Here is a 26,544-nt window from a genome sequence, read left to right as displayed (position 1 = left end):
CCTTAGCCCCTCCGACTCCCTACTGGCCAAATGCCCCGGTTCCCCCAAGAACCTTAGCCCCTCCGACTCCCTACTGGCCAAAAATGCCCCGGTCCCCCAAAACCTTAGCCCTCGACTCCCTACGGCCCAAATGCCCCGTCCCCCAAGAACCTTAGCCCCTCCGACTCTCTACTGGGCCAAAATGCCCGGTCCCCCAAGAACCTTAGCCCTCCGACTCCCTACTGGGCCCAAAGCCCCGTCCCCCCAAGAACCTTAGCCCTACCGACTCCCTACTGGGCCCAAATGCCCCGGTCCCCCCAAGAACCTACCCCCTCCGACTCTCTACTGGCCCAAATGCCCCGGCCCCCCAGAACCTTAGTCCCGCGACTCCCTACTGGGCCAAATGCCCCGGTCCCCCAAGAACTTAGCCCCTCCGACTCCCTACTGGGCCCAAATGCCCCGGCTCCCCCCAAGAACCTTAGCCCTCCGACTCTCTACTGGGCCCAAATGCCCCGGTCCCCCCAAAAACCTTAGCCCTCTGACTCCCTACTGGGCCCAAATGCCCCGGTCCCACCCAAGAACCTTAGCCCGTCCGACTCCCTACTGGGCCCAAATTGCCCCGGTCCCCCAAGAACTTAGCCCCTCCGACTCCCTACTGGCCCAAATGCCCGGCCCCCCAAGAACCTTAGCCCCTCCGACTCTCTACTGGGCCCAAATGCCCGGGTCCCCCAAGAACCTTAGTCCCTCTGACTCCCTACCTGGCCAAAATGCCCCGCGTCCCCCAAGAACCTTAGCCCTCCGACTCTCTACTGCGGCCAAAGAATCCCCGGTCCCCCCAAGAACCTGAGCCCCCCGACTCCCTATCTGCCCAAATGCCCGGTCCCCCGCCACAGACAATCAATCCGAGTGTAATTACGGGGGGGGGGGGGGGCGATATAATTATTGGGGAGAAATCGCTTGGGACCCGTTTTGTTTCCGTGTTTAATTCACTTTAATTTCTAGTCTTTTTCATTAAAGGGGGTGTTGCCCTTTCAGTTAACTATTCATTCTCTATTATTTGTAGCTTAGGAATCATTTTACTACTAAATGTTGGAATTTAAGCAGCTATCTGGTTGCTAGGGTCCAATTTACCTTGGCAACCTGGGAGTGGTTTGAGAGACATATGAATAGGGGAGGGGCTGAATAGAAAGAGAAGGAATAAACAATAACAATAATAAGGAGGCAGAACAGGAAGGCAAATAATTCAATGAAAGATAAAGAAAAAAGACCAATTGAAAAGTTGCTTAGAAGCGGCCATTCTATAAACACTGAGCGTTACTGTAACTGACTGAAAGTACAAAAAGCTGAAATGTTGTTATTTTCACCCCGGAAACAGAAATGACTGTTAATGAAACGGGAAACTGAGGGAACAGCGGAGATGGCGGCCTCCCCGGTACTGTCCCAGCGTATAACCCCGCCTTACGCCGACTGGCCACGCCCACAAGGCATTACGTGATGCGTCACTCCCACCAGTTACGTGCGGCCGTGACGCCACTCTCGCGAGATGAGACTTGGGCTGTGGGGAGAGAAGTTGGAGCCTGTGTAGCGGCCGCTCTGCCTCCCTCCCTCCCGTATCGGCCTCTCTCCCAGGTACGTACTGCCCCCCCCCACTGTGTGTAATGCCCCCCAGTATTACCCCCCCTCTGTGTATAATCCCCCCCCCAGTATTACCCCCCCACTGTGTGTAATGCCCCCCAGTATTACCCCCCCTCTGTGTATAATGCCCCCCCAGTATTACCCCCCCACTGTGGTAATGCCCCCCCAGTATTACCCCCCCTCTGTGTATAATGCCCCCCCCAGTATTACCCCCCCACTGTGTATAATGCCCCCCAGTATTACCCCCCCACTGTGTGTAATGCCCCCCAGTATTACCCCCCCTCTGTGTATAATGCCCCCCCAGTATTACCCCCCCACTGTGTATAATGCCCCCAGATTACCCCCACTGTGTGTAATGCCCCCCCCACTGTGTGTAATGCCCCCCAGTATTACCCCCCCACTGTGTAATGCCCCCCCAGTATTACCCCCCACTGTGTGTAATGCCCCCCCACTGTGTGTAATGCCCCCCCCCCCCACTGTGTGTAATGCCCCCCCCCCACTGTGTGTAATGCCCCCCCCCACTGTGTGTAATGCCCCCCCACGGTGTGTAATGCCCCCCCACTGTGTGTAAATGCCCCCCCCCACTGTGTGTAATGCCCCCCCCCACTGTGTGTAATGCCCCCCCCCACTGTGGAATTGCCCCCCCCCACTGTGTGTAATGCCCCCCCCCCCACTGTTTGTAATGCCCCCCAGTATTACCCCCACTGTGTGTAATGCCCCCCCCCACTGTGTGTAATGCCCCCCCCACTGTGTGTAATGCCCCCCCCCCACTGTGTGTAATGCCCCCCCACTGTGTGTAAATGCCCCCCCCACTGTGTGTAATGCCCCCCCCCACTGTGTGTAATGCCCCCCCCACTGTGTGTAATGCCCCCCAGTATTACCCCCCCACTGTGTGTAATGCCCCCCCAGTATTACCCCCCACTGTGTGTAATGCCCCCCCCCACTGTGTATAATGCCCCCCAGTATTACCCCCCACTGTGTGTAATGCGCCCCCCCACTGTGTATAATGCCCCCAGTATTACCCCCCACTGTGTGTAATGCCCCCCCCCACTGTGTGTAATGCCCCCCCCCCACTGTGTGTAATGCCCCCCCCCCACTGTGTGTAATGCCCCCACTGTGTGTTTGTAAGCCCCCCCCACTGTGTGTAATGCCCCCCCCCACTGTGTGTAATGCCCACCCCCCACTGTGTGTAATGCCCCCAGTATTACCCCCCACTGTGTGTAATGCCCCCCAGTATTACCCCCCCACTGTGTGTAATGCCCCCCCCACTGTGTATAATGCCCCCAGTTATTACCCCCCCCACTGTGTGTAATGCCCCCCAGTATTACCCCCACTGTGTGTAATGCCCCCAGTATTACCCCCCCACTGTGTGTAATGCCCCCAGTATTACCCCCCCACTGTGTGTAATGCCCCCCAGTATTACCCCCCCACTGTGTGTAATGCCCCCCAGTATTACCCCCCCACTGTGTGTAATGCCCCCCAATTACCCCCCACTGTGTGTAATGCCCCCCAGTATTACCCCCCCACTGTGTGTAATGCCCCCCCAAGTATTACCCCCCACTGTGTGTAAATGCCCCCCAGAATATACTATTGTCACTCCCCCACTGTGTATAATGCCCCCCACCCCCAGTATTACGCCCCCAGAATATACTATTGTCACTTCCCCCCCCACTGTGTATAATGCCCCCCCACCCCCCAGTATACCCCCCAGAATATACTATTGTCACTCCCCCCCACTGTATAATGCGCCCCCCACCCAGTATTACCCCCCCAGAATATACTATTGTCACTGCCCCCCACTGTGTTATAATGCCCCCCCCACCCCAGTATTACCCCCCCCCCCAGAATATACTATTGTCACTGTGAGTGGGCCCCTAAACTCAGCTAAATGACAGCAGAAAAGAAGGTGGGGGGCATTTTTTGGGGGCAACAGACCTTCTCTGCTAAAGGGCGGGGGGGGGTATTTAGTGGCACAGTAATAACCAATACAGAGTCCGACCCCAACCCACCCTTTCCTGTCCGCTCCTGGCCTGATGCCCCACCGGGATTTTTGTACCTTTGCCTGTGGGGGTGTTTGGGGGGGCAGGTAATGATGTCACCAAAGGGTCTGGGCTGTGACATCACCTGAGAGGAGGTTTGGTCCAATACCCACCCGGTGTGTTTATTGTTTGTAAGCAGCAGTCCTGCCCTGCTTTATGGCTGAGATTCTAGCTATCTGTATAACAGAGCATTCTGTCACAGTGGCACAGATCCTATCTGATCCGCCCCATTGTAAGCAGCAGTCCTGCCCTGCTTTATGGCTGAGATTCTAGCTATCTGTATAACAGAGCATTCTGTCACAGTGGCACAGATCCTATCTGATCCCCCCATTGTAAGCAGCAGTCCTGCCTGCTTTTATGGCTGAGATTCTAGCTATCTGTATAACAGAGCATTCTGTCACAGTGGCACAGATCCTATCTGATCCCCCCCCATTGTAAGCAGCAGTCCTGCCCTGCTTTATGGCTGAGATTCTAGCTATCTGTATAACAGAGCATTCTGTCACAGTGGCACAGATCCTATCTGATCCCCCCCCATTGTAAGCAGCAGTCCTGCCCTGCTTTATGGCTGAGATTCTAGCTATCTGTATAACAGAGCATTCTGTCACAGTGGCACAGATCCTATCTGATCCCCCCCCATTGTAAGCAGCAGTCCTGCCCTGCTTTATGGCTGAGATTCTAGCTATCTGTATAACAGAGCATTCTGTCACAGTGGCACAGATCCTATCTGATCCCCCCCCATTGTAAGCAGCAGTCCTGCCCTGCTTTATGGCTGAGATTCTAGCTATCTGTATAACAGAGCATTCTGTCACAGTGGCACAGATCCTATCTGATCCCCCCCATTGTAAGCAGCAGTCCTGCCCTGCTTTATGGCTGAGATTCTAGCTATCTGTATAACGGAGCATTCTGTCACAGTGGCACAGATCCTATCTGATCCCCCCATTGTAAGCAGCAGTCCTGCCCTGCTTTATGGCTGAGATTCTAGCTATCTGTATAACAGAGCATTCTGTCACAGTGGCACAGATCCTATCTGATCCCTCCCATTGTAAGCAGCAGTCCTGCCCTGCTTTATGGCTGAGATTCTAGCTATCTGTATAACAGAGCATTCTGTCACAGTGGCACAGATCCTATCTGATCCCCCCCCATTGTAAGCAGCAGTCCTGCCCTGCTTTATGGCTGAGATTCTAGCTATCTGTATAACAGAGCATTCTGTCACAGTGGCACAGATCCTATCCCCCCCCCATTGTAAGCAGCAGTCCTGCCCTGCTTTATGGCTGAGATTCTAGCTATCTGTATAACAGAGCATTCTGTCACAGTGGCACAGATCCTATCTGATCCCCCCATTGTAAGCAGCAGTCCTGCCCTGCTTTATGGCTGAGATTCTAGCTATCTGTATAACAGAGCATTCTGTCACAGTGGCACAGATCCTATCTGATCCCCCCATTGTAAGGTTATATATAGGTGTGTAAGTGCCTGTGGATACCCCGGGTGGGAAAGCTGTGTCCCTATTGGAGCCTGGCGCAGGAGGCGGGGCTAACCAGAGCCTATGGGAATGCTGGTTTCCCGGTTACTCATTTACCAGTAAATATTGATATTGTGCCGCAGCCGCCGGTGCCTGTCACTGCCAGTGTTTAGTCTATGCTCCTACTATCAGTTTATCCCCAGCTTATCTGCACTTACTGACCCGGTTCCGCTTCCGGCTCTGTTACGGGCCAAGTCCCCTATTTACGTGTTTGGGGGGCACCGCCGTCACATTATTATACTGCCTCCATGTTACGGGGCTCTAAATAAATCCAAATCCAGGCTGGAGAGAGGCAGATTTATTGCAGTGAATTGGGGCAGGTAGATTAGATTGTAAGCTCTGCTGGGGGCAGTGACTAATGGAGAGGAATACTAATAATGGCCCTGCTACGGGAGCCCAGGAGGGACAAACCAGTGTTACTTAGCACTAAGGAAAGCATCTGATGTCTGTGATTTTCCCCATAGGAGAAGGATCTCCCCCTGAGCGTCGCCATAGGCCGAGGGCCTGAGGAGAGAGGTAGGGTGGGTATACCGGGGGGTGGGTATACCGGGGAGGGGGGTGTATATAAGAGGGGGGGGTAGTAAACGCCATATCTTTTGCCTTTATTTAATCAAAATACCAAAGAGGAAGATGGGAATGGAGTGTGAGCAGCAGGTTGTGCTTTCCCCTTCCTCCTCCTCCTCCTCCTCCTCGCTGTGTGTTTATGGCTGCCTTCCCTGCCCATCTGCTGTGTGATTCTCCCACCAAATGGTATCGGGGGGGGCGCAGTAACGGCGAATCCGCTTTCCTTTGTGCCAGGGTGCCAATGAAGCGCTCTCACACCCCGCCGGGGGCCCTCGCCAACGGGGCCCTGCACTCCCTCTCCCGCGAGCTGGGCAAGGGGAGCGCCGTGATGCTGTCGGCCGCCGTCCTGGAGCTGCCCAACCCCGGCACTCGGGTGCCCGCCCAGCAGGAAAGCCCCAGCCGGGGAGCCTCAGTCAGCGAGTACCCCCACGCGGAGGGCAAGTCCGGGGGAACCGTCAAAGTGTATCTTCCCAACCAGCAGAGGACAGTGGTGAGTCTCCGGCCTATGTTTCCGCCATTTGTGCCCGTTGCCGGCTTTGTGCCCATTCTCCCTTGTGCCCGGCAGGTAAACGTGCGCCCTGGCATGACGGTGTACGACTCTCTGGATAAGGCACTGAAAGTGCGCGGTCTGAGCCAGGAATGCTGCGCGGTGTATCGGCTCATACAGGGGTAAGTGGCACAGCATGGCGGCTACGCTTTACGTCTGTCCCGCTCGCTCTGTAGCGCCCATTGTGTTTCCCTTTGCAGCCGCAAAGCCCTGACCGACTGGGAGACGGACATCACCCCCCTAGTGGGCGAGGAGCTGATGGTGGAGGTCCTGGCCGACGTCCCCCTGTCCATGCACAATTTCGTAAGCCGCTTGCAATATTAACCTTCAATTAAAGGGGAACTTTACCCAAACACAACTTTGCAATATACATTTATTAAAAAACATTCCGCTTTTTCCTGATTTTCAATGTACTAATGTGGGTCTGGAACGGTTCCCTAAGCCCCGCCCCCTGTTCCGCTGACTACGTTCCTGACTACTGTCCTAAAGGTCCCCTGACGGGCCTGCCCGACCGATATCTGGCCTGAAATCGGGCAGATATCGATTGGGCAGGTTTAAAAGATCTAGTTGGATTGGGGACCACATCGGCTCGTTGATACGGTCCCCGAACCGCCTATACCCGTCGTTATAATTCGATCATTTGGCCCCAGGGCCAAACGATCAAATTAACCTGGATTCTCCTGATATCGCCCACCCGTAGTTGGGGGATATCAGGAGAAGATCCGCTCGCTTGGCGATGTCACCAAGTGAGCGGATCTTATCCCGATATCCCCCAATCTGAAGGTGTATGGCCACCTTAAGTCTTCAGCCTCCAAATCCCACAATCCCCTGCTGCACACATGATGTCAATAAGGAAAGGGACACCCCAGAGCAATGCATTGTGGGCTATGTAGTTCCTGCCTGCTGTCTGTAAGCTGTGGAGAAGTTGTTACAATTCGTAACATCAACGTTTTAGTCCCTCCTCCCCTGTCTGGATTTTAAATGATGATACATTTCAGTGTATAAAAATTAGGGATGCACTGAATTCGGTTGGGGATTGGGATTTGGCCGAATCCTTCAGGGTGGGTTTGGGATTCAGCGAATCCTTCAGGGTGGGTTTGGGGTTCGGCCGAATCCTTCAGGGTGGGTTCGGGGGTTCGGCCGAATCCTTCAGGGTGGGTTCGGGGGTTCGGCCGAATCCTTCAGGGGGGGTTCGGCCGAATCCTTCAGGGTGGGTTCGGGGGTTCGGCCGAATCCTTCAGGGGGGGTTCGGCCAAATCCTTCAGGGTGGGTTCGGGGGTTCGGCCGAATCCTTCAGGGGGGGTTCGGCCGAATCCTTCAGGGTGGGTTCGGGGGTTCGGCCGAATCCTTCAGGGGGGTCAGCCGAATCCTTCAGGTGGGTTCGGCCGAATCCTTCAGGGTGGTTCGGGGTTCGGCCGAATCCTTCAGGGTGGGTTCGGCCGAATCCTTCAGGGTGGGTTCGGGGGTTCGGCCGAATCCTTCAGGGTGGGTTCGGCCGAATCCTTCAGGGTGGGTTCGGCCGAATCCTTCAGGGTGGGTTCGGCCGAATCCTTCAGGGTGGGTTCGGCCGAATCCTTCAGGGTGGGTTCGGCCGAATCCTTCAGGGTGGGTTCGGCCGAATCCTTCTTCAGGGGGTTCGGCGAATCCTTCAGGGTGGGTTGGAATTCGGCGAATCCTTCAGGGTGGGTTCGGCCTTCGAATCCTTCAGGGTGGGTTTGGAATTCGGCGAATCCTTCAGGGTGGGTTCGGGGGTTCGGCCGAATCCTTCAGGGTGGGTTCGGCCGAATCCTTCAGGGTGGGTTCGGGGTTCGGCCGAATCCTTCAGGGTGGGTTCGGGGGTTCGGCCGAATCCTTCAGGGTGGGTTCGAACGAATCTTTCAGGGTGGGTTCGGGGGTTCGGTGCATCCCTAATAAAAATGTGATTTCGGTTCGGAAGTCGAAGTTCCCCTTTAATAATAATCCGCCATTTCTCTGTCCCTCAGGTGAGAAAAACCCATTTCACCCTGGCGTTCTGCGACTTCTGCCTGAAGTTCCTGTTCCACGGCTTCCGCTGCCAGACCTGCGGCTACAAGTTCCACCAGCACTGCAGCAGTAAGGTGCCCACGGCCTGCGTGGATATGGCCAAGCTGCCCAAGCCCCTGTGAGTAAGAGCGGCCGCCCTCGCCGCCAAAAGTGCTTTCAATTAACTCCTACAGGGTGACATTTTTTAAAAAAAATTGCAATTGGTCTTCATTTATTTTAATTATTTGAAGTTTTTCAACTATTTAGCTTTTTTTCAGCATCTCTCCAGTTTGGGATTTCAGCAGCTATCTGGTTGCTAGGGTCCAAATTACCCTAGCAACCAGGCAGTGGTTTGGATGAGAGACAGGTATATGAATAGGGGAGGGGCTGAATAGAAAGAGAAGGAATAAAAAGTAACAATAACAATAAAACTGGAGCCTCACAGAGCAATAGGGTTTGGCTGCCGGGGTCAGTTATCCTGTTGCTAGGGCTCAAATGACCTTAGCAACCAGGGAGGGGTTTGAATGAGAGGCTGGTATATGAATAGGGGACGGGCTGAATAGAAAGATAAGGAATAAAAAGTAACAGTAACAATAAAACTGGAGCCTCACAGAGCAATAGGGTTTGGCTGCCGGGGTCAGTGACCCCCATTTGAAAGCTGCAAAGAGGCAGAAGAAGAAGGGAAATCATTCAAAAACTAAGAATAAATAATGAAGACCAATTGAAAAGTTTCTAAAAATTGGCCATTTATAACATAGTAAAAGTTAAATTAAAGGTGAGCTGCCCCTTTAAGACAGATTTGGCGGATTTCCCACCATATTCACAGACCCCATATCTATTAACGGAAGGAGCAAAGTTTGCTACCAATCTAATCGCCCATAGCAACCAATCGGCAGGCAGCATTTACTGGTCACCTGTTTTTTTATTGGTTGCTATGGGTTACTGCTCCAGGGCAAATGGGGTGCCTTTTAGTACATATGGGGGGAAGTCTTTTGCTCCTCCCCCTTGCAGCTATACCCGGGTACTAATTGATTTCTCATGAATATGCAAATGGCCCCCACCCCGCATACTGGTCATTGGCTTATTCATTTCCCAATCAGAATGCCCTCTTGCCTCCCTCCCTGTTGTTATGACCTTGTCCAATTTTGACTCCATTTACTGTCACATTCTCTGCTGTGATTGGCTGGTGTTTCACGTTCCCATTCATTCCCTTGCGTATGATTGGCCTCGTGTCTCTTCCTGTTTATGCTCCTCCCCCTGCGCTAGTAGTGGAATAATCCTATTTTCTCTTTATTTAGGACGCCTCTCAGTTATCAAGATTTCCAGTCCTACTATGAACATCCCACTGTCCACTTACCCCTCAGCCCCCAGCCCCCCAGGTAACGCCGGCTGTGTCATGGCCCCCATTATCTTCTCCTCTTCATTTCGCTCTCCCTGGTTCCCATTCCATTCCATGTCTCCCTCTCGCAGCCCCCGGACTCAGCACCCAGGAAGCGCTTCCTTTTCATTTCCTGGTGAGGGACAGCCACTGCAGCGGCACCGCTCCACCTCCACCCCCAACGTTCATATTGACAGCACCACGGGCCCCGTGGATAACTCCATCATTGAGGTACTGCCCCCCCAGCTAACTAATAACTCACTGGGGCTCATCTAATGTTAGGTAACACTTTGGCCACTAGAGGGAGCACATTCTTTACATTGCCAGTGGGAAGAGAGCAGCCCAGGAGCAGGATGTAAAGAGAATCAGAGCTCTGTACCTGGGTAAGTACTGGGGGGAGATTGGATTCACTTACCCAGGGGGGGGGTTCCTGCCTGACCATGGGAAAGAGAGCAGCCCAGGAGCAGGAAGTACAGAGAATCAGAGCTCTGTACCTGGGTAAGTACTGGGGGGAGATTGGATTCACTTACCCAGGGGGAGGTTCCTGCCTGACCATGGGAAAGAGAGCAGCCCAGGAGCAGGAAGTACAGAGAATCAGAGCTCTGTACCTGGGTAAGTACTGGGGGGAGATTGGATTCACTTACCCAGGGGGAGGTTCCTGCCTGACCATGGGAAAGAGAGCAGCCCAGGAGCAGGAAGTACAGAGAATCAGAGCTCTGTACCTGGGTAAGTACTGGGGGGAGATTGGATTCACTTACCCAGGGGGGGGTTCCTGTCTGACCATGGGAAAGAGAACAGCCCAGGAGCAGGAAGTACAGAGAATCAGAGCTCTGTACCTGGGTAAGTACTGGGGGGAGATTGGATTCACTTACCCAGGGGGAGGTTCCTGTCTGACCATGGAAAGAGAGCAGCCCAGGAGCAGGAAGTACAGAGAATCAGAGCTCTGTACCTGGGTAAGTACTGGGGGAGATTGGATTCACTTACCCAGGGGGGGGGGTTCCTGCCTGACCATGGGAAAGAGAGCAGCCCAGGAGCAGGAAGTACAGAGAATCAGAGCTCTGTACCTGGGTAAGTACTGGGGGAGATTGGATTCACTTACCCAGGGGGGGGGGTTCCTGCCTGACCATGGGAAAGAGAGCAGCCCAGGAGCAGGAAGTACAGAGAATCAGAGCTCTGTACCTGGGTAAGTACTGGGGGGAGATTGGATTCACTTACCCAGGGGGAGGTTCCTGCCTGACCATGGGAAAGAGAGCAGCCCAGGAGCAGGAAGTACAGAGAATCAGAGCTCTGTACCTGGGTAAGTACTGGGGGGAGATTGGATTCACTTACCCAGGGGAGGTTCCTGCCTGACCATGGGAAAGAGAGCAGCCCAGGAGCAGGAAGTACAGAGAATCAGAGCTCTGTACCTGGGTAAGTACTGGGGGGAGATTGGATTCACTTACCCAGGGGAGGTTCCTGCCTGACCATGGGAAAGAGAGCAGCCCAGGAGCAGGAAGTACAGAGAATCAGAGCTCTGTACCTGGGTAAGTACTGGGGGGAGATTGGATTCACTTACCCAGGGGGAGGTTCCTGCCTGACCATGGGAAAGAGAGCAGCCCAGGAGCAGGAAGTACAGAGAATCAGAGCTCTGTACCTGGGTAAGTACTGGGGGGAGATTGGATTCACTTACCCAGGGGGAGGTTCCTGCCTGACCATGGGAAAGAGAGCAGCCCAGGAGCAGGAAGTACAGAGAATCAGAGCTCTGTACCTGGGTAAGTACTGGGGGGGGGGGGGGGGGTTGGTTATTATATTTCTCACTATTAATGTGGATAAACTGTAGCGGCTACAGGACACCGGGCTAACGGCGCAGCCCCCAAGGGGTAACAGTCACAGACACAAGGGGCCCATATCTAACTCATATCACGCATTTCCATTCATTTCTGAGAAATGTCACTTATCATTGCCCCCCCCCCCCCCATAACATTGATTTGATTCTCCAGAAGTTGCAGTTATGGACCCTGCTGCCGCCGCGGGCTGCACTGCCTGCCCTGACTCTTCCCTCATTAACATTACAGTCTGACTCCGACCCTATCATTTTTTTAATACTTATATGGACCCCCAGCCTCCCCCCTTTATTGTAGAGATGTTTAATTCGCCCCCAGCAGATTTATAATTGGGGTCCTGCCATTTCTGTGAGATGTTTCATTCAAGGCTTATGCCTGCCCCGGGCAGTACCCCATAGCAACCAATCGGTGATTTGCTTTTTCCAGCCAGATGCAGGTAGAACAATGAGTGCAACAATTTGATTGGATGCCATGGGTTACTGCCTGTGGGCAAATTTGCCCATTACTGATACATGACCCCCATTGTGTGTATATGTCAGCCAATCATGGCCTCTGTGTCTCTCTCACACTGTCTCTCTCAAACTATATGTCTCTCACACTGTATGTGTGTGTCTCTCAAACTCTCCCTCTCGCTCTGTGTCTCTGTCTCTCTCCCTCTCTGAAACTGTCTCTCTCTCTTTTCCTCTCTGAAACTGTCTGCCTCTCTCTGAAACTATGTCTCTGTCTCTCTCCCTCTCTGAAACTGTCTCTCTCTCTTTTCCTCTCTGAAACTGTCTGTCTCTCTGAAACTGTGTCTGCCTCTCTCTGAAACTGTGTCTCTGTCTCTCTCTCTCTCTCTGAAACTGTGTCTCTGTCTCTCCCTCTCTGAAACTGTCTGCCTCTCTCTGAAACTGTGTCTCTGTCTCTCTCCCTCTCTGAAACTGTGTCTCTGTCTCTCTCCCTCTCTGAAACTGTGTCTCTGTCTCTCTTCCTCTCTGAAACTGTCTCTCTCCCTCTCTGAAACTGTCTGTCTCTCTCCCTCTCTGAAACTGTCTGTCTCTCTCCCTCTCTGAAACTGTCTCTCTCCCTCTCTGAAACTGTCTCTCTCCCTCTCTGAAACTGTCTCTCTCCCTCTCTGAAACTGTCTCTCTCTCTCCCTTCCTCTCTGAAACTGTCTCTCTCTCTCTCTTCCTCTCTGAAACTGTCTCTCTCTCTCCCTTCCTCTCTGAAACTGTCTCTCTCTCTCCCTTCCTCTCTGAAACTGTCTCTCTCCCTTCCTCTCTGAAACTGTCTCTCTCTCTCCCTCTCTGAAACTGTCTCTCTCCCTCTCTGAAACTGTCTGTCTCTCCCTCCCTCTCTCACACTGTCTCTCTCCCTCTCTGAAACTGTCTGTCTCTCCCTCCCTCTCTGAAACTGTCTCTCTCCCTCTCTGAAACTGTCTCTCTCCCTCTCTCTCACTGTCTCTCTTCCTCTCTCTCACTGTCTCTCTCCCTCACTGTCTCTCTCCCTCTCTCTCACTGTCTCTCTCCCTCTCTGAAACTGTCTGTCTCTCCCTCCCTCTCTCACACTGTCTCTCTCCCTCTCTGAAACTGTCTCTCCCTCTCTCACACTGTCTGTCTCCCTCTCTCTGACACTGCGTGTCTCTCTCATTGACAGGAGGCGCTGAGGAGTGCTGCAGTTACACGTAAGTGCTAAATCTCATGTATTTCTTGGGGTGCAGCAGTACCCCGACATTTCTACTGAACAGACAAACTGTACGTGGTTTTTCCGCAGATACGTAACACGCTTTCTCGTTTCAGCGGTCGACGGCCCCCCCAAAAGTGCCCAGCCCCTTGGGAGTAAATCTCCTCAAACCAAGTCTCCGTCGGAGACGACACGAGAGAGAAAGACGTCTGCGTCTGACGAGAAGAAGAAAGTGGTAAGGAGAGTGCGTTTCTCTCGCAGTTCTGGTTGCTATGGAATGGCTGGGTAGGAAAGTGCAATGGGGTACTAATATGGCTGCAAGTTCTACATGCGACCAGCAGAGGGAGCTCTAGGGCTTTGGGAGAATCCCAGGGATTTCCCTGGCTGCTGGGCGACTTTAGTTACAGAATGGCCAATTCTAAGCAACTTTTCAATTGGTCATTATTAATTTGCCATAGTTTTTTAATTATTTGCCTCCTTCTTCTCTTTGCCGCTTTCAAATGGGGGTCAGTGACCCCGGCAGCCAAACCCTATTGCTCTGTGAGGCTCCAGTTTTATTGTTACTTTTTATTCCTTATCTTTCCGTTCAGCCCCTCCCCTATTCATATACCAGCCTCTCATCCAAACACTTCCTGGTTGCTAAGGTCATTTGGACCCTAGCAACCAGATAGCTGTTGAAACTCCAAACTGCAGAGCTGCTGAACAGAAATTGAAATAATAAAAAAAAAAAAAGCTACAAATAATAAAAACAAATAGTAATAAAAAAATAAATGAAGACCAATTGCAAATTGTTTAAGAATATTACTCTCTGCATCATACTAAACGTTAAAGGGGTTGTTGGCCTTTTACGTTTACTATGATGTAGAGAGTAATATTCTTAAACAATTTGCAATTGGTCTTCATTTATTTTTTTTATTACTATTTGTTCAGCAACTGTCATCTGGAGTTTCAACAGCTATCTGATTGCTAGGGTTCAAATTACCTTAGCAACCACGGGCTTCCTAAGGTAACGTTGCAATGAGGGACGGGTATATGAATAGGGGAGGGGCTGAATAGAAAGATAAGGAATAAAAAGTAACAATAAAACTGGAGCCTCACAGAGCAATAGGGTTTGGCTGCCGGGGTCACTGACCCCCATTTGAAAACTGCAAAACGAAGGCAAATAATTAAAAATACCCGTTTAAAATAAATAATAAAGACCAATTGAAAAGTTGCTAGGAATAGATCATTCTGTAACATACTAACAGTCAATTAAAGGTGACCCCACCCCTTTTTCGGATGATGAGTTAGCGCACAGTCCAGCCCCGCCTCCTGTGAAGGTTGTACATTGGCTGGATACTTACCCTGGCCCCTCCCACAGAAACAGCTGGGATACCGGGACTCCAGTTATTACTGGGAGGTGAATTCCAGCGAGGTGATTATCCTGAAGCGCATCGGCACGGGCTCCTTCGGCACCGTGTATCGGGGCAAATGGCACGGGGACGTGGCCGTGAAGATCCTGAAGGTGACCAACCCCACCTCCGAGCAGATCCAGGCCTTTAAGAACGAGATGCAGGTTCTCAGGTAATTGGCGCGAGGCTCGTGGTGGCCGCAGGGGCTACTGGTTGTTGCAGTTCCGCCCACTCCCCTACTTACTCGCCCCGCTCTCTCCCTTACTCGCCCCGCTCTCTCCCTTACTCGCCCCGCTCTCTCCCTTACTCGCCCCGCTCTCTCCCTTACTCGCCCCGCTCTCTCCCCTACTCGCCCCGCTCTCTCCCTTACTCGCCCCGCTCTCTCCCTACTCGCCCCGCTCTCTCCCCTACTCGCCCCGCTCTCTCCCTTACTCGCCCCGCTCTCTCCCTTACTCGCCCCGCTCTCTCCCCTACTCGCCCCGCTCTCTCCCCTACTCGCCCCGCTCTCTCCCCTACTCGCCCCGCTCTCTCCCCTACTCGCCCGCTCTCTCCCTTACTCGCCCCGCTCTCTCCCTTACTCGCCCCGCTCTCTCCCCTACTCGCCCCGCTCTCTCCCTTACTCGCCCCGCTCTCTCCCCTACTCGCCCCGCTCTCTCCCCTACTCGCCCCGCTCTCTCCCCTACTCGCCCCGCTCTCTCCCCTACTCGCCCCGCTCTCTCCCCTACTCGCCCCGCTCTCTCCCCTACTCGCCCCGCTCTCGCCCCTACTCGCCCCGCTCTCGCCCCTACTCGCCCCGCTCTCTCCCCTACTCGCCCCGCTCTCTCCCCTACTCGCCCCGCTCTCTCCCCTACTCGCCCCGCTCTCTCCCCTACTCGCCCCTACTCGCCCCGCTCTCGCCCCGCTCTCGCCCCTACTCGCCCCGCTCTCGCCCCTACTCACCCCGCTCTCTTCTGTTTGGCAGGAAGACCCGGCACGTCAACATCCTCCTCTTCATGGGCTTCATGACTCGCCCGCAGTTTGCCATCATCACCCAGTGGTGCGAGGGGAGCAGCCTGTACCGACACCTGCACGTCATCGAGACGCGATTCGATATCTTCCAGCTCATTGACATCGCCCGGCAAACTGCGCAGGGAATGGAGTGAGTGACCCCCCCCCCCCCCCAGCCCCTTCCCTATTGGGTGTAGCAGGGCCCTGGGGCAGGTCAGGCGCAGACTGGCAATCTGTGGGTTCTGCCAAATGCCAGGGGGGCTGTAAGGTGCCACAGACAGTCACTATTTATTGGGCTGGGGGGGCTGTTTGTGCCTCTGGGTACTGGGAATGCCGGGGGGGCTGTAAGGTGCCACAGACAGTCACTATTTATTGGGCTGGGGGGGGGGGCTGTTTGTGCCTCTGGGTACTGGGAATGCCAGGGGGGCTGTAAGGTGCCACAGACAGTCACTATTTATTGGGCTGGGGGGGGGGCTGTTTGTGCCTCTGGGTACTGGGAATGCCAGGGGGGCTGTAAGGTGCCACAGACAGTCACTATTTATTGGGCTGGGGGGGGCTGTTTGTGCCTCTGGGTACTGGGAATGCCAGGGGGGCTGTAAGGTGCCACAGACAGTCACTATTTATTGGGCTGGGGGGGCTGTTTGTGCCTCTGGGTACTGGGAATGCCAGGGGGGCTGTAAGGTGCCACAGACAGTCACTATTTATTGGGCTGGGGGGGGGGCTGTTTGTGCCTCTGGGTACTGGGAATGCCAGGGGGGCTGTAAGGTGCCACAGACAGTCACTATTTATTGGGCTGGGGGGGGGGCTGTTTGTGCCTCTGGGTACTGGGAATGCCAGGGGGGCTGTAAGGTGCCACAGACAGTCACTATTTATTGGGCTGGGGGGGGGCTGTTTGTGCCTCTGGGTACTGGGAATGCCGGGGGGCTGTAAGGTGCCACAGACAGTCACTATTTATTGGGCTGGGGGGGCTGTTTGTGCCTCTGGGTACTGGGAATGCCAGGGGGGCTGTAAGGTGCCACAGACAGTCACTATTTATTGGGCTGGGGGGGGCTGTTTGTGCCTCTGGGTACTGGGAATGCCAGGGGGGGCTGTAAGGTGCCACAGACAGTCACTATTTATTGGGCTGGGGGGGGGGGCTGTTTGTGCCTCTGGGTACTGGGAATGCCAGGGGGGCTGTAAGGTGCCACAGACAGTCACTATTTATTGGCTGGGGGGGGGGTGTTTGTGCCTCTGGGTACTGGAATGCCAGGGGGCTGTAAGGTGCCACAGACAGTCACTATTTATTGGGCTGGGGGGGGGTGTTTGTGCCTCTGGGTACTGGAATGCCAGGGGGCTGTAAGGTGCCACAGACCAGTCACTATTTATTGGGCTGGGGGGGCTGTTTGTGCCTCTGGGTACTGGGAATGCCAGGGGGGCTGTAAGGTGCCACAGACAGTCACTATTTATTGGGCTGGGGGGGGTGTTTGTGCCTCTGGGTACTGGGAATGCCAGGGGGGCTGTAAGGTGCCACAGACAGTCACTATTTATTGGGCTGGGGGGGGGGCTGTTTGTGCCTCTGGGTACTGGGAATGCCAGGGGGGCTGTAAGGTGCACAGACAGTCACTATTTATTGGGCTGGGGGGGGGGCTGTTTGTGCCTCTGGGTACTGGGAATGCCAGGGGGGCTGTAAGGTGCCACAGACAGTCACTATTTATTGGGCTGGGGGGGCTGTTTGTGCCTCTGGGTACTGGGAATGCCAGGGGGGCTGTAAGGTGCCACAGACAGTCACTATTTATTGGGCTGGGGGGGGGGGCTGTTTGTGCCTCTGGGTACTGGGAATGCCAGGGGGGGCTGTAAGGTGCCACAGACAGTCACTATTTATTGGGCTGGGGGGGGGCTGTTTGTGCCTCTGGGTACTGGGAATGCCAGGGGGGCTGTAAGGTGCCACAGACAGTCACTATTTATTGGGCTGGGGGGCTGTTTGTGCCTCTGGGTACTGGGAATGCCAGGGGGGCTGTAAGGTGCCACAGACAGTCACTATTTATTGGGCTTGGGGGGGGGGGGGGCTTTTTTGGCCTCTGGGAATGGGAGAACCTATTTGGAATCCCAGTCCAGACCTGGGGCAACTTGTTATAGATCCTCTCACGTCCCTGTCTGGTTTCAAATGAGGGGTGGGCGTGTCCTAATGATCCCTATAGTAGGAGGGGGAGCCCTGCAGTCACACAAGCACAGAGAGGCTGCAGTTCCCTATCAGGCCAGCCTAGCTGCTGATTGGTTCCTATCCTACAGTGCCGCCGCCCCCCTGCACAGCCTGGGAAAGGTGACAGCAGGAAGTGGAACAGATGGGCGGGGCTAGTGGGGTTTTTAGAGAAATTTTCCATGTTTTTCACTCAATACTTCCCGTTTAAAAGGCTCTCTGCCTTGTCATTTGATGTTACGTATAGGGATTATTTACTCTCACCTTTCTACTCTGATTGGTCAATATCTTGCTACTCACGTTTCATACTTTATCCCCAGCTATCTCCATGCCAAGAACATTATCCACCGGGACCTGAAGTCCAACAGTATCCTGCCATGTCGGTGTGTGAGCGGCTGAATGGGCCCCCTGGTGAGCGGCTGAATGGGCCCCCTAGTGAGCGGCACGAATGGGCCCCTAGTGAGCAAAAGAATGGGCCCCTAGTAAGCGGCACAAATGGGCCCCTAGTGAGCAAAGGAATGGACCCCCTAGTGAGCGGCTGAATGAGCCCCTAGTAAGCGGCACGAATGGGCCCCTAGTGAGCGACGGGAATGGGCCCCTAGTGAGCGACGGGAATGGGCCCCTAGTGAGCGACGGGAATGGGCCCCTAGTGAGCGACGGGAATGGGCCCCTAGTGAGCGACGGGAATGGGCCCCTAGTGAGCGACGGGAATGGGCCCCTAGTGAGCGAATGGGCCCCTAGTGAGCGAATGGGCCCCTAGTGAGCGAATGGGCCCCTAGTGAGCGAATGGGCCCCTAGTGAGCGAATGGGCCCCTAGTGAGCGAATGGGCCCCTAGTGAGCGAATGGGCCCCTAGTGAGCGAATGGGCCCCTAGTGAGCGAATGGGCCCCTAGTGAGCGAATGGGCCCCTAGTGAGTGAGGGTAATGGGCCCCTAGTGAGTGAATGGGCCCCTAGTGAGTGAATGGGCCCCTAGTGAGTGAGTGGGCCCCTAGTGAGTGAGTGGGCCCCTAGTGAGTGAGTGGGCCCCTAGTGAGTGAGTGGGCCCCTAGTGAGTGAGTGGGCCCCTAGTGAGTGAGTGGGCCCCTAGTGAGTGAGTGGGCCCCTAGTGAGTGAGTGGGCCCCTAGTGAGTGAGTGGGCCCCTAGTGAGTGAGTGGGCCCCTAGTGAGTGAGTGGGCAATTTAGGCCAATGGCACAGAATCACCCGGTACATTGGTGTCGGCCTCCTTCCCTGACTGCCCGGAACCATTGGGTCAGGCCCGGCGCCGGCAAACTCAGCGGATTTCGGTGCAGAACAGGTGACATTTCCGGGCTGAAATCCACAGCGTGACCCCCCCAGGCTGATACAGGGGCTCTCAGGGCAGACAAGGGGGGAGGTGCAGGCTGAGAATCAGCCCCGTGGGGCACAGTGGGGGCAGTTGGGCACTACAGCTTCTCTGTACCCCACGCAGAACCTGCCCCATAATGTCCCCTTTACACCAGTTGGTCAGTGGTTGGGGGGGAAGTTAGCGCCGTTTGCCCCTTAATCCCCACAACAGACATCTTCCTGCACGAGGGCCTCACGGTGAAGATCGGGGACTTCGGTTTGGCCACGGTGAAGACTCGGTGGAGCGGATCCCAACAGGTGGAGCAGCCGAGCGGCTCTATTCTCTGGATGGTGAGTCTGCTGGCAGCGTTCCTACTCACTGCCCCCCCTCCTTGTATCACTACCCCCTCCCACTGTGCCCCATTGTATCACTAACCCCTCCAACTGTGCCCCATTGTATCACTACCCCCTCCCACTGTGCCCCATTGTATCACTACCCCCTCCCACTGTGCCCCATTGTATCACTACCCCCTCCCACTGTGCCCCATTGTATCACTACCCCCTCCCACTGTGCCCCATTGTATCACTAACCCCTCCAACTGTGCCCCATTGTATCACTACCCCTCCCACTGTGCCCCATTGTATCCCACTTAACTACCCCTCCCACTGTGCCCCATTGTATCACTAACCCCTCCCACTGTGCCCCATTGTATCACTACCCCCTCCCACTGTGCCCCATTGTATCACTACCCCCTCCCACTGTGCCCCATTGTATCACTAACCCCTCCCACTGTGCCCCATTGTATCACTAACCCCTCCCACTGTGCCCCATTGTATCACTACGCCCTCCCACTGTGCCCCATTGTATCACTAACCCCCTCCCACTGTGCCCCATTGTATCACTACCCCCTCCCACTGTGCCCCATTGTATCACTAACCCCTCCCACTGTGCCCCATTGTATCACTAACCCCTTCCACTGTGCCCCATTGTATCACTAACCCTCCCACTGTGCCCCATTGTATCACTACCCCCTCCCACTGTGCCCCATTGTATCACTAACCCCTCCCACTGTGCCCCATTGTATCACTACCCCCTCCCACTGTGCCCCATTGTATCACTAACCCCTCCCACTGTGCCCCATTGTATCACTAACTCCTTCCACTGTGCCCCATTGTATCACTAACCCCTTCCACTGTGCCCCCCATTGCGCCCCTTGTATCACTGCCCTCCCAGTGTGCCCCATTGTATCACTACCCTCCCACTGTGCCCCATTGTATCACTACCCTTCCCACTGTGCCCCATTGTATCACTACCCCTCCCACTGTGCCCATTGTATCACTACCCCCTCCCACTGTGCCCCATTGTATCACTACCCCTCCCACTGTGCCCCATTGTATCACTAACCCCTTCCACTGTGCCCCATTGTATCACTAACCCCTCCCACTGTGCCCCATTGTATCACTACCCCCTCCCACTGTGCCCCATTGTATCACTAACCCCTCCAACTGTGCCCCATTGTATCACTAACCCCTCCCACTGTGCCCCATTGTATCACTAACCCTCCCACTGTGCCCCTTGTACACTAACCCCTCCCACTGTGCCCCATTGTATCAACCCCTCCACTGGCCCATTGTATCACTTAACCCTCCCATTGCGCCCCTTGTATCACTGCCCTCCCACTGTGCCCCATTGTATCACTGTGCCCCCCCATTGCGCCCCTTGTATCACTCCCTCCCACTGTGCCCATGCTCCCACTGTGCCCCATTGTATCACTAACCCCTCCCACTGTGCCCATTGTATCACTGTGCCCCCCCATTGCGCCCCTTGTATCACTGCCCTCCCACTGTGCCCATTGTATCACTACCCCTCCCACTGTGCCCCATTGTATCACTAACCCCTCCCACTGTGCCCCATTGTATCACTAACCCCTCCACTTGTGCCCCATTGTATCACTGTGCCCCCCATTGCGCCCCTTGTATCACTGCCCTCCCATCCCACTGTGCCCATTGTATCACTAACCCCCACTGTGCCCATTGTATCACTAACCTCCCACTGTGCCCATTGTATCACTCACTGTGCCCCATTGTATCACTAACCCCTCCCACTGTGCCCCATTGTATCACTAACCCCACCCACTGTGCCCCATTGTATCACTAACCCCTTCCACCATTGTATCACTACCCCCTCCCACTGTGCCCCATTGTATCACTAACCCCTCCCACCTGTGCCCCCTTGTATCACTAACCCCTCCCACTGTGCCCCCTTGTATCACTAACCCCTTTCCACTGTGCCCCATTGTATCACTACCCCCTCCCCACTGTGCCCCATTGTATCACTAACCCCTCCCACTGGTGCCCCCATTGTATCACTAACCCCTCCCACTGTGCCCCATTGTATTCACTGTGCCCCCCATTGCGCCCCTTGTATCACTGCCCTCCACTGTGCCCCATTGTATCACTGTGCCCCCCCATTGCGCCCCTTGTATCACTGCCCTCCCACTGTGCCCCATTGTATCACTAACCCCTCCCACTGTGCCCCATTGTATCACTAACCCCTTCCACTGTGCCCCATTGTATCACTGTGCCCCCCATTGCGCCCCTTGTATCACTGCCCTCCCACTGCGCCCCCCTCGCACCCCATCCATACCCCTGGCACCTCTCTGTGCCCCCTCGCACCCCATCCCACACCCCCTGGCACCTCTGTGTCCCCTCGCACCCCATCCCATACCCCCTGGCATCTCTGTGCCTCCTCGCACCCCATCCCACACCCCCTGGCACTCTCTGCGTCCCCTCGCACCCCATCCCATACCCCCTGGCACCTCTCTGTGCCCCCTCGCACCCCATCCCACACCCCTGGCACCTCTCTGTGTCCCCTCGCACCCCATCCCATACCCCCTGGCACCTCTCTGTGTCCCCTCGCACCCATCCCATACCCCCTGGCATCTTGCGCCCCCTCGCACCCCATCCCACACCCCCTGGCACCTCTGTGTCCCCTCGCACCCCATCCCATACCCCCTGGCACCTCTCTGTGCCCCCTCGCACCCCATCCCACACCCCCTGGCACCTCTCTGTGCCCCCTCGCACCCCATCCCATACCCCCTGGCACCTCTCTGTGCCCCTCGCACCCCATCCCACACCCCCTGGCACCTCTCTGTGCCCCCTCGCACCCCATCCCACACCCCTGGCACCTCTCTGTGCCCCTCGCACCCCATCCCATACCCCCTGGCATCTCTCTGAGCCCCCTCGTACCCCATCCAACCCCCTGGCATCTCTCTGAGCCCCCTCGCACCCCATCCCATACCCCCTGGCATCTCTCTGAGCCCCCTCGCACCCCATCCCATACCCCCTGGCATCTCTCTGAGCCCCCTCGTACCCCATCCCATACCCCCTGGCATCTCTCTGTGCCCCTCGCACCCCATCCCACACCCCTGGCATCTCTCTGAGCCCCTCGCACCCATCCATACCCCCTGGCATCTCTCTGAGCCCCCTCGCACCCCATCCCATACCCCCTGGCATCTCTCTGTGTCCCCTCGCACCCCATCCCATACCCCCTGGCATCTCTGCGCCCCCCTCGCACCCCATCCCACACCCCCTGGCACCTCTGTGTCCCCTCGCACCCCATCCCATACCCCCTGGCACCTCTCTGTGCCCCCTCGCACCCCATCCCACACCCCCTGGCACCTCTCTGTGCCCCCTCGCACCCCACCCCATCCCACACCCCCTGCACCTCTCTGTGCCCCCTCGCACCCCATCCCATACCCCCTGGCATCTCTCTGAGCCCCCTCGTACCCCATCCCATACCCCCTGGCATCTCTCTGTGCCCCCTCGTACCCCATCCCATACCCCCTGGCATCTCTCTGTGCCCCCTCGTACCCCATCCCATACCCCCTGGCATCTCTCTGAGCTGTTCCCATGATGCTTCCTCAGGCCCCGGAGGTGATCCGGATGCAGGAGAGCAGCCCCTACAGCTCCCAGTCGGACGTGTATGCGTATGGGGTGGTCCTGTATGAACTCATGGCGGGGTTACTGCCCTATGCCAATATCAACAACAGAGACCAGGTAAGGGCTTGGGGCCTGTGCAATGCATGCTGGGATATGTAGGGCTGTAATGGCTGGGCCTTAAAGGGGAAGGAAAGGTAAATAATCACTGGGGGGGGCTCTTCCTTCTCTCTTATCCGCAGTGCAGTGAAAAAGCGACTGTTTTGGTAAAGTTTGGTTTTTCGCTTTTCTGCGCAATTGGTGCAAAGAAAGAAGGAAGATCATTGGCTCACACTTACCCCGGGCTGGGGCAGTTTTCTCCAGCCCAGGGTAAAGCGATTACAATAACAATGGCGGTTCTGCCCGCAGATCATTTTCATGGTGGGACGCGGTTACCTCACTCCGGACCTCAGCAAGGTGTCCAACAACTGCCCCAAGGCCATGAAGAGGCTCCTCGTCAACTGCCTGAAATTCAAGAGGGAAGAGAGACCCCTTTTCCCACAGGTAACGACCCTAGCGGCCATCGCTCTCGGTTACGGGGGCAGATTTCAGGGTGTATGGGGCCCCCCTACCTGGCCGATATCTCGCCTAAAATTGGGCAGGTCTTGATTGGCCCCATCAGATCTGGGGCCACATTGGCTCATGAGTTGGGGATATCGGTGGGTCTCCATTCTGCACAGTGGGGGTCATTTGTCAACACGGGGCAAATTCACCCATAGGCAGTAACCCATGGCAACCAAGCCTTTTGCTGATTGGTTGCTATGGGTTACTGCCTGTGGGCAAATTTGCCCAGTGTTGATAAATGAGCCCCACTGTCTAATGGCCGAACATTTACAGCAGTGCAGTAAGTCAAGTTTGAGAGATGATTGGAGACCCCAAAAGCAGCAGCCTTTTCACTGGGGCTCATTTATAAACACTGGGCGGTAACCCATGGCAACCAGTCAAATTATTTCATTTGTTGTTCCTCCTGCAGCTGGCTGGAAAAAGCCGATCACTGACTGGTTTCTATTGGTTACTGCCTGTGGGCCCCACTGTCTAATGCCCGAGCGTTTACAGCAGTGCAGTAAGTCGAGTTTGAGAGAGATGATTGGAGACCCCAAAAGCAGCAGCCTTTTCACTGGGGCTCATTTGTGAACACTGGCGGGTAACCCATGGCAACCAATCAAATTGTTTCATTCGTTGTTCCTCCTGCAGGTAGCTGGAAAAAGCCGGTCGCTGATTGGTTGCTATGGGTTACTGAGCCCCACTGTCTAATGCCCGAGCATTTACAGCAGTGCAGTAAGTCGAGCTTGAGAGAGATGATTGGAGACCCCAAAAGCAGCAGCCTTTTCACTGGGGCTCATTTATAAACACTGGGTTGTAACCCATGTCAACCAATCAAATTATTTCATTCGTTGTTCCTCCTGCAGGTAGCTGGAAAAAGCCGGTTGCTGATTGGTTGCTATGTGTTACTGCTCGTGGGCAGATTTGCCCAGTATTGATAAATGAGCCCCACTGTCTAATGCCTGAGCATTTACAGCAGTGCAGTAAGTCGATGGGACCCATAGCAACCAATCAGTGCAGCCCCTCACTCCCCTCTCTGTTCCAGATCCTGTCGTCCATCGAGCTGCTGCAGCGAGCCCTGCCCAAGATTGAGCGCAGCGCGTCCGAACCCTCCCTGCACCGCGCCGTCAACTCCGAGGACCTGAACCCCTTCCTCATCAACACCCTGCGACTGGTGCCCCAGTGATGGCCGACACTAGGGGGAGGGGCCTGTGCCGCCCCAATACCTGCGCACCACCCGGGGGGGGGGGGGGGATAGAGATTTCCGGGGACATTTCACATAGGAAAGAGGGAATTGTAAATCTGTCTGTGGGTGTCACGATTGTCTGTCTCTTCTGCTTTATACTGGGTCCCCGTGGCCCCCGGCCGCTACCGTCACTTTGTGCGAGTATTCCTCCGTTGGATGGGGGGCGGGGCCTGATCCTTGCCAGTCTAGAACAGAGCTAGAACTGTTCTCCCCAGATTAAAGGTGAACCTCCCCATTAAGATCACTTTTAGTATGTTATAGAATGCTCCTAGCAACTTTGCAATTGGTCTTTAGTATTTTTTAGTGTTACTGAATTATTTGCCTACATCTTTGCAGCTTTCAAATGGGGGGTCACTGACCCCGGCAGCCAAAAAAAACTTCATTTTTATTCCTTATCTTTCTCTCTAGTCCCTCTTCTCCAGTTTGGAATTTCAGCAGCTATCTGGTTGCTAAGGTAAACAAGACCCTAGCAACCTGAAATTCCAAACTGCAGAGCTGCTCAATAGCTACAAAATATAAAAAAATGAAGACCAATTGCAAACGGGCTCACAATAGCAATGTCTACATCCTATTAACAGTTTCAAGGTGAAACTGTCCCTTTAGGGGAACCTGTCCCTTGTTTAGTGGGCGTGGCTAGAAGGCTTCAGCGCACCTTGATCATGTGACCCGGAACCCCCTCCACTTTGAGTGGGTATGGGAGGTGAATATGCAATTAATATTGCCCCAAGTGCAATACTGTAGGTCAGGGCTGCCCCCCCCCCCCCCAGACTACTTTTATCAGACCCCTGATGCCAGACGTGGGGGTATGTAGGGTAATAAGCCCCCTCTTGGAGGGGTTGGACCCAATGATGTGAGCCTTTGGGACTTTTTTCCACGTTGCTCTAGGCCATGGACGGTAGAAGCTGATTGGCTCCTGGCTAAGGAAGGCGCAGTCTTAGTCCCGCCCCCCCCCCCCCCCCCATGAAATAACAGGAGGGTCCCGGGAAGCCTTAATTCTCCGTATGACGTGCCTTGTAGAACAAATAAGCGTTTGGCTGCTCAGAACCCCGGCGGCCCAATAGATTCGACCAATCAAATCCCTTGTTGTCGTGGCCCTATTTGCTTGCGAGTGGTCTCCGCCTACCGCCCTTGCCCCGCCCCCTTTGCTTCTAACGATTCTAACCCCGCAGGAACGCAGCGCACTTTGACCGATAAGAATTTTCTACGTTTATTTGCGAAAGAGACGTTTACCCTCGAGGGGGAGAAAACGAGATTCTATTCGAAGCCGTCGATCCCCCGCTGTTGGGCGGAGCTATTTATTGCCTGGAATTGAGCAACGTGCCCGAACAGGACTCGCCGAGGGGCCCAGAACCCCCCCACATTCTTTCTAACGGCTTCCTTCTCAGTGAGCGAGGGCGGCGGCCAATCGGGAGGCCGAACCAGGAATTTTTGTACTCGACAAAACCTCATGAAATCGTTGCGACTTGTACGGTGAAGGAAATGGGAATTTCAATTGCATTGGAACATAAGGAAGTGTAATATATATATAGTTTTAAATAAAAATATGTTTGGTGTAACGCTGAGCCCTGATGCTTCTGGGGGGGGGGGTAAATGGAGAAAGGAGACCCCTGTAAACCCCGCCGTTATTCTAAATGTTGCGCCATTAGTTTAACTACTGCTACTGAGCTCTGTACTTCCTGCTCCTGGGCTGCTCTCTTTCCCATGGTCAGGCAGGAACCCCCCCCTGGGTAAGTGAATCCAATCTCCCCCCAGTACTTACCCAGGTACAGAG

At 54.9% G+C, this 26,544-nt stretch overlaps 1 protein-coding gene across 1 annotated transcript; it reads left to right on the top strand.

Moving 5' to 3' along the window:
- The first annotated feature begins 1,497 nt into the window (after positions 1-1,497).
- On the top strand, positions 1,498-26,329 carry araf (A-Raf proto-oncogene, serine/threonine kinase). Its single transcript, XM_031891053.1, has 17 exons — positions 1,498-1,608; positions 5,637-5,688; positions 5,971-6,226; positions 6,302-6,405; positions 6,484-6,586; positions 8,266-8,423; positions 9,583-9,663; positions 9,755-9,893; positions 13,121-13,148; positions 13,264-13,382; positions 14,508-14,710; positions 15,500-15,676; positions 18,022-18,068; positions 19,239-19,357; positions 22,934-23,065; positions 23,354-23,488; positions 24,573-26,329. Exons 3-17 carry the CDS (start codon positions 5,978-5,980, stop codon positions 24,711-24,713), a joined length of 1,935 nt encoding a protein of 644 aa, XP_031746913.1. The 5' UTR covers positions 1,498-1,608; positions 5,637-5,688; positions 5,971-5,977; the 3' UTR covers positions 24,714-26,329.
- The last annotated feature ends 215 nt before the right edge of the window (positions 26,330-26,544 follow it).

This window comes from Xenopus tropicalis, chromosome 8 (genome assembly GCF_000004195.4).
Source record: "Xenopus tropicalis strain Nigerian chromosome 8, UCB_Xtro_10.0, whole genome shotgun sequence".
NCBI classification, from domain to species: Eukaryota; Metazoa; Chordata; class Amphibia; order Anura; family Pipidae; genus Xenopus; species Xenopus tropicalis.
This window is presented reverse-complemented; position numbering and strand designations above follow the sequence as displayed.